At 31.2% G+C, this 8,863-nt stretch overlaps 1 protein-coding gene across 1 annotated transcript; it reads left to right on the forward strand.

Annotated features, from left to right (window-relative positions):
- The first annotated feature begins 1,658 nt into the window (after positions 1-1,658).
- LOC111621565 (NADH dehydrogenase [ubiquinone] 1 alpha subcomplex subunit 10, mitochondrial-like) lies at positions 1,659-6,797 on the forward strand. The gene is made up of 2 exons (XM_023363749.1): positions 1,659-2,254; positions 6,703-6,797. Exons 1-2 carry the CDS (start codon positions 1,729-1,731, stop codon positions 6,795-6,797), a joined length of 621 nt encoding a protein of 206 aa, XP_023219517.1. The 5' UTR covers positions 1,659-1,728.
- The last annotated feature ends 2,066 nt before the right edge of the window (positions 6,798-8,863 follow it).

Consider the following 8,863-nt stretch of genomic DNA (forward strand, 5'->3'; position numbering starts at 1 on the left):
CAATTTCTCTTATTGACTTGCCTTGTGATTTATAGGCATCAATCTGCTCTTTTTCATAATCAGATAAATTCTTTGTTCTACCCATTTTAGAACGTTGAACAACATAAAGAATTTGTATTACAATTAGATATGTAAGCTGATTTGTATATTTCAATGCTTGAAACTAAACAATATTCTATTTAATTCATGAAATAAGTGCCTGTCCGGATAAATATGTAACAGTTTTTTTGTACAAAATTTTCAAAAATATTATTTTCAGTGACAAAATGTTAATGCTTGATTAAAATTCTTATTTTGCAGTGTGGAAACAAGTAAATCCATGCTATTTTTAATAAAACATTTGTCACTTAATGCAGCAAATTTGGGTTTCACTTTAATTTTTTCGTGTCCGTATAAATTTGAAACACACCTTAAATATATTTTGTATATTAAACCTGAAGCCTCATAATGTATAGATACATAGTCAAATGATTGCCTTAAATACTCGAGCTATAAATCCGTTATTTTTAATAATTATACTAAGAAATTTTCTGCTTTCAAAAATGATAATACAGTAGAACCTCGAAAACTCGTCCCTCGATAACTTAGCACTCCGGATAACTGGTCCACACCTTGGCAGGGCGAAAAAATCCTTAGTTAATTAATTTTCATTATAGACAGCTTTATAAAAGTATAAAAGCTCTCAAAGTATTTTTCTGAGGTCTGTCTTATCAGGTAAATTACTGTACACAGTGTTATTCATTAATTTTCATTTTCATGTAGTAAAGGCTCTATGCCTTCATAAAGGACGTACTTTTCCTTTGTTTAAGGGTATTTGGGCAGTTTATTCTCTGTTATATTCTGTACGAGTAAATACTGTACAAGTACAGTACAGTATTTTCTGAGGAAATACTCGTACTTATTTTTTTTAACCCCATTCCCGATAACTCGGCCACCCTTCGGTCCACATTAGGTCGAGTTTTCGAGGTTCTACTGTATCTACGAAATTTTAGGGTACTTTATAGCAAATCTGCGCAATCTGGGAACGCTTGAATTGAGGAAATAAGTTCTAATAGTGGGAGGGACGTTAGACGCTCGAATAAATGACTTTTTTTTTTTAACTCGTCACTCTGTGGGCACTAAGAAGAACTCTATTAGCAAGCCCCACAATGGAGCGACCGGGTGGTGAGGGACGGGGCCGACATATCCGAACGGATCACCCCCGAAAAATTCCTGGGGATTTTTCGACCCGTCCGGATTCGATCTCGGGTCCGCCAGAGCTGTAGGCTGCCACCTTAACCGCTTGGCCGTCCGAATAAATGACGTTTTAAAAGTACAGTACCAGTCTGTCATTTTGAGAGATCCGCTTTTGCGTCGACGGCAGAGCCTCAAATTTTTATAAGTGGTTTAATCCGTAAACGCCGGGCCACATGTCTTATCATCCCGCCTCTCTCGTTGTGGGACTTATCGAATCCATAATGGGCGTTAAAAATGCGCCAGAACAGTTATAAAACACGGAATCAAAATTCGAGAAAAATAAATTCTTCAATCGTTCACCAATAAATTTTAATTAAAAAATAAAAAATTAGATTATTATTATTATTATAATACAACTTTAAAATACGTTTATTACAATCTTTAGAAAAATATATTAATACGTTTTAAAAATTTGTTACAGATTAAAAACTTTCAGGTGGCGCTTCTTCAAGATCAAAAGTAATCCGTGGAAATCGAGTGTGAAGGTGGGAAATGTCCAATTTTAAGATGATAATAGGTCGCTTTGCCGGCCTAGCAAATAATATAAAGTTACGAAACACCCAATTAGCATTTATTTCTATCGCTAAACGTTCTATATGTAGCAAACAGATGAGAGATATTAATTATGTTAGACCTAAACCTTGGCCGTACGAGACGAAAAAATATAAGTTTTGGCACGGTTGGATTGATAATACAATGGATAGATTCGATGAAAATACTAAAATAATCGTTGTAGACGGTCCCATTGCAGCTGGAAAGTCGACATTTGCTTCCTCTCTCGCTGATGAACTCGATATGAAATACTTTCCAGAACCGACCATGGACCGTCTTTATATTAACAAATACGGCTACGACCTAAGACAATTAGATGATAAATTACCTCCTCGTTGCAGAAGTTTTGATGTTAAGAAATTCTACGAAGATCCTACTAATAGTAATGTTGCCAAGTTTCAGATTTCTATGTATGCCCTGAGATTTGAACAGTATCTGGATGCTATGGCTCATTTACTCAATACTGGCAAGTATATCTGTTAAGATCATCGTTATTTTTTAGATATTAATCTACAAGTTAAAATACCTTTATAAAGAAAGTCGGCTCAATTGTCTCCGTGCGCTACTTACTAAACTAAAAAATGACTAAAATATCAAAATGCACGTGTATTGTCGAGTGAGGATGCGGAGTATTGTCGTTTAAGGCAAACGGAACGGAGAAGAGTTTATTGTCGTAGAAAATTTTTGGCATTTGTACGGCCGGCGTTGGTTCCGTTTGTTTACTAAGAAAATTTCAAAATTTGGATATTTCGATGTTTAATGCATTCAAAAATAGAATAAATATTTATTTTTTTGTGATTACTTTAAATAAGTAGTATTGTATTGCAATCTAACTATAAAATAGTAACACGAAAGGAAAATCATTTGGTTTTTATATTCTGGAAGATCGTCATCTAGTCCGTGTATTACGAGTTTGTGGATGCTTTCTGATGGGATTCCCCGTATGTATGGTTTCGTGTTTTCTTTCCTAATGGCTGTATAACTTTGTATTAATTTCCTTTAAAGTCCTTGATCATACTAGTTGGGTATCCATGCTCCTATTGGGGATACTTATGGAAGCATCTATGAATTAGTATTATGTGACTTAGAAAAATGGAAAATCATTATAGATGCAATGTTTGGATTTCACATAAATTTATGTAATTAGTGAACTTAAATTCATTCAAAGGCAATGTTGTAAACAAAATGAACAACAAAATGGTAAAATTAAAATATTTAAAGACCAGTTTATTTCAGATTTCTTCAGTTTGCTGAAATTAAACCAAGAATAAAGAATGTTTCAAAAGAACACACTTTAAATTTTTAATTTAAAGAGGGCTCTAGGAATTATAACAGTTTTTTAACAATGATAAAAACACAAGAATTAATATTTAAAATATATATATATACAGAATTAAAAAAAAAAGGAAAATCATTGGCAAGTTATCCTTTTTTTTCCAAATTTAAATTGAAACATATTTTTAATTCAAATTTAAAACAAAAAAAAAATGTAATCTTAATTCAAAATAAATAAGAACTTATAAATATATGAAATACAAGAAGTATTAAAAGCATAATAAATTTTTAACATTAAAAATATAAATTAATTTTTTTTTGAGAAAGTGATATTGACATTTTCTCTTATATCAGGATTGACAGCATTTTAGTATTTAATAAATCATTTAATTACAGATTTTGGCCAATACACCATTTATTTTTGGGATATGCACAATCACTTTCTTAAATTTCACATTTCTGTTGTCTTTAATTAGCTTGTTTTATTCAAATAAACAAAATGTAAATATTTATTATTCTGTCAATCTTTTAAAAAAGAGATTGAATAATTAGAATGACAAAATGCCAGCTGGGATTGATACAAAAGAATATGATAGAAATGTGATACTTTAATGAGATGCATTGAAATTTAGATTTTGACAGTTTACCTAATATATAGCATGTAGAGTTCAATGAGCAACTGACTTGCCAAAACATTTATTGTAAAAATAAGTGTCTTCATTTTCATGGAGTAAATATTCTGCAGAGATGCCAATTTGATAGTTATTTTGTGCAACTTCACTTAGCAGTTTCATTTTCCATTTCTTTAAACACTTCTGTCAGTCTGTTGATATAATTAACTGAAAATAATGATAAAAAATAAGTATATTAAGAGATCATTTGCCAATGCAATTTTATACCTATGAAAATGCACTACAGTAGAGTCCCTCAAACTTGACTTAATGTGGACTGAGAAGGTGACAAATTATCAAAAATGATGATATTTGCAGATAGTGATGATGATATTCTAGATAGTGGAATTTTCATAAAGGAATTATATGTGCAAATTCATATATGTATTAACTATGTACAAATAATGAATATTTGTAATTAAATTTTAATTTAAATAAATATTGACTATTCAGTGTCTACTTTTGAATTAGACACAGTTAGATAACCTAATAAATAGGATTTAACATTTGAAGTTGGCCTCTGTGTGATAAGCCTTCCAAATTGTTAAATCCTATTTATTAGGTTAACTAACTCTATCTAATTTATAGTCGTGGGCTAAAAGTGTCATTTATTATTACTTTTGAATTAATGACATTTGCATTGTAGCATTTTGCAGTGGTATCTTGGAAAAAAAGTTACAGTAGCGCATCAGTTATTCTAAACAATTCGGGACTGGGGTTGTTTGGATAACTGATTATGTACGAAAAAATATATTAACCTATCCCGTGTTGAAATTCATTCAAATCCTGGCACGTCCTTAAGTGCCCTCTCATGGTCGCGCCAGTGCTGCCATCTAAAACACACACACCAACAAAAATAATATTGGAGTAGCCCAAGACATAGCCAAATATTGCAGCACCACAGCACTAATGGAAATTTAAATTTGCTGACTGGAACGCTTTCGGTTAACCAATTCTTTGGTTGACTGAATGCGTTAACCAATGTTTTGGTTGATCAGTATTCGGATAATTGATGTTGTTCTACTGTATATCTTTTGTTAACATATGGAATTGATGCTATTATCAAGTGTTGCCATTAAAGAAAAATAACTTATTTAATCCTAATGTTAAATTTTATAGAAGTAAAAATTAGATCACAAGTATTTTCTTTTTTTAGATGACAATCAGTTGATTGCAGAGACAACGTTTAGAGGCCGACAACGGTTTACAGATCGGGTAGACTGCTGTTCAGAAAAATTTCATTGCAGAGATGGTGTTTCTCACCTGCCACAATGTAGACAGCGATTAGAAACAAGTTATTTGACCTATTTTCTAGACTCACTCGACAGCAGGTTTAGAGGGCTTTTCAATTCGAGTGGTAGCTTTGTTTGTGGAAAAGTTTAGATAAAAACAGATATCGTTCCTTTGATAAATGTTGTAAACGGTATGAATCGACAAAATTATTCGTTAATTAATTGCTTGGAGCAAAAACAACAAAATTAAATACTTTAAATTTGTTTAAATGTTCCAATTTCGATATTCAAATGGGAGAAGACTTAAAACTTCAATTAATTTAAATCAGATGCATTTATTTACAATTCGAGTATCGTGTCGGTTATAAAATATTAATGCATTTTGGAGTCANTTGGGCACCAATGACCCTAACTATGACACTGTCACTATTGTCATAAAATGTTTTCATTTTTAAAAACAAGCTTATAGCATAAAAATTTACTGTAGAAAATTGAATGACATTTCAGATTGTGTCTTATCCATACTTGAAAGTATTTTCAAGTAATCCAACTTGTTTTATCCATCTTATAAACTTTAACATCTTCCCAATTCTTTGTAGAAATTATAATCCCATTGGCTTATAGTGACATTATGTCCATTCTACATGTTGATTTATAAACCAATGTTGCATTGTCAAATTTCAAGCTTTGAAAGATTTTGTTGAATACTGAAAATTAAGTGAAAGTGGATAAGATGCATTTAGGAATGATATGCCTCAAACATAATAGACATTATTACATTCAATTAGCAATAATTTGAATTAAATCTTATTTGAGACAAAATGTTATTCATAATTTTTCTGTTTTCATATGTTAATTATTAATACATCACTTTTTATAAAATATTTGTTTTATACATAAATAATTATTTTCATCCTATGAAAACTAAGGGATGATTTAAAAATGATGCATTATAGTTACATATATTATTGTTAATATTTATTATTGTTCTTGTTTCTACTCATGTAATTTGAAATTTATCTTGTTTGCATCCTCCTAATTTTAGGTTAATGTTTCACATCATTCTTTTATCATAATATGAATGTGCATAATTTTGTCATTTATTACATTTAATTTGTGTTCATTTAAATCTTTTTGTAAAAAATCTATGTATTTATAAATAACTTTTTTATTTTTTCTTCTGATTTTTATATGGGTTGTATATTTTGTTTGTTACTTAAGGGTGGCAATCATGGGGGTTCAGAATATTTCCATTGCTCAAATGATGTTTAGGGGAAATAAAGCAGTCTTGGAGAATCTTGTTTATAAATAGATCCTATTTATAAACCAACTGCACCACATGCAAATAACTGTTCAATGTGGAAAGATATCTTTTGTCCTTGGATAGATGTTTAAGTGGATGCCCTGTACATTAATTAATAATGACAATACTTTAATAAGTCTTCATATTTTTACTTTTTCAGCTGTTAGAAATATTAATTTAATTTTTTATATTTAATAATCTAAATAACTTTTTATGAAGTTAATTAACTCAATTTATTTTAATCTTATAATTTATATAAGTAGAAAATGTATCCATATTTAGAATATAATGTTTGGATAATAATTTTACTTGAACATTGAACAGTGTTAATATTTAATAAAACTTATATTATTTGATTTACATTAACAATATTATATGTGTATATATATTTTTTTTCAACTTTTTGACGAAAAAATTTTTTGATGTTATGCAGGTCAAGGAGTAGTACTAGATCGCTCCATATTTAGTGATGTTGTTTTTATGGAAACCATGTATAAATTTGGTTATTTAAGTAAGCCATGTAAGTAGTTATGTTATTTCTGTAATTTATGTATTATGAAAACATAGTAAATTAGTTAAATTCAGAATCTTTATTATAATTCACAAATAAGACACATGATTTCAAACTGTGTCTTATCTGTTTTTAAAAATTCTTGTATCATATATGCCAGTATTCTTCAACCTTGGGTTCATGGACAGGTGTATGGAAATTTGCTGTTAGTCCATAAAAAATTTTGTAGACTGGCAGGAAATTTTGTAATAACAAAATAATATTTTAANACTGTCCCCTCCACAACTCCACCGAAGGAGGCCTCTCTCGCATCATTGGTTTACGCGGAAAAAAATAAGGTCCGATACTTTTTGAACAGACCTTGTATGCATTCAAGATTTAGGAATGTGCTGGATTTTCAATGTGCACTATTCCACCACCATAGCTAAGCAATGAAGATACAGTGGCAGTTCTATTTTATTTAATAAATTTGAATAATGATGATAAAAAGGGCAGTACAAAGTTTTTCAATTTTTGAGTCTTGGTCATGACTTTGACATAAAATGCATCATAAGATCATAAAGTGACTCATCAGTGAGCTGCAACTAAGTTGCAGCTCACTGATGAGTCATTTTATGATCTTAGCTCAAGCAAACAATGTTTCATAAACTGAGGAGTGGCTGTAAAAGAATAGCAGCTCAGAAGTTCAGCTGCTACTCTTTTACAGCCACTCTTCTCAGTTTATGAGTTTATTTGCTTTAAATTGAATGTGACTTTCTAAAATATGTTTTGTTGTTTTATTATATTTAACAAAATAACTAGTATACTTTTAACAGTGAAAAGGTTAAGTTACCAGTGACGTCATTGCATTCATTGTACAGAATAATAACTACGGTTTTCATTAAATTCGCATCAAGAGAGAAAAATGTAACAGCATTGAAATTATGCAAATAGCTATTTGTTATCTAGAAACAATTAAAAATTCGCGTTTATAGTACAGTAGAACCTCGAAAACTCGTCCCTCGATAACTTATCACTCCGGATAACTGGTCCACACCTTGGCAGGGCGAAAAAATCCTTAGTTAATTAATTTTCATTATAGACAGCTTTATAAAAGTATAAAAGCTCTCAAAGTATTTTTCTGAGGTCTGTCTTATCAGGTAAATTACTGTACACAGTGTTATTCATTAATTTTCATTTTCATGTAGTAAAGGCTCTATGCCTTCATAAAGGACGTACTTTTCCTTTGTTTAAGGGTATTTGGGCAGTTTATTCTCTGTTATATTCTGTACGAGTAAATACTGTACAAGTACAGTACAGTATTTTCTGAGGAAATACTCGTACTTATTTTTTTTAACCCCATTCCCGATAACTCGGCCACCCTTCGGTCCACATTAGGTCGAGTTTTCGAGGTTCTACTGTATCTACGAAATTTTAGGGTACTTTATAGCAAATCTGCGCAATCTGGGAACGCTTGAATTGAGGAAATAAGTTCTAATAGTGGGAGGGACGTTAGACGCTCGAATAAATGACTTTTTTTTTTTAACTCGTCACTCTGTGGGCACTAAGAAGAACTCTATTAGCAAGCCCCACAATGGAGCGACCGGGTGGTGAGGGACGGGGCCGACATATCCGAACGGATCACCCCCGAAAAATTCCTGGGGATTTTTCGACCCGTCCGGATTCGATCTCGGGTCCGCCAGAGCTGTAGGCTGCCACCTTAACCGCTTGGCCGTCCGAATAAATGACGTTTTAAAAGTACAGTACCAGTCTGTCATTTTGAGAGATCCGCTTTTGCGTCGACGGCAGAGCCTCAAATTTTTATAAGTGGTTTAATCCGTAAACGCCGGGCCACATGTCTTATCATCCCGCCTCTCTCGTTGTGGGACTTATCGAATCCATAATGGGCGTTAAAAATGCGCCAGAACAGTTATAAAACACGGAATCAAAATTCGAGAAAAATAAATTCTTCAATCGTTCACCAATAAATTTTAATTAAAAAATAAAAAATTAGATTATTATTATTATTATAATACAACTTTAAAATACGTTTATTACAATCTTTAGAAAAATATATTAATACGTTTTAAAAATTTGTTACAGA

The sequence above is a fragment of the Centruroides sculpturatus genome, unplaced genomic scaffold, assembly GCF_000671375.1.
Source record: "Centruroides sculpturatus isolate CEXI.00-Female unplaced genomic scaffold, Cexi_2.0 scaffold45, whole genome shotgun sequence".
Taxonomy (NCBI): domain Eukaryota; kingdom Metazoa; phylum Arthropoda; class Arachnida; order Scorpiones; family Buthidae; genus Centruroides; species Centruroides sculpturatus.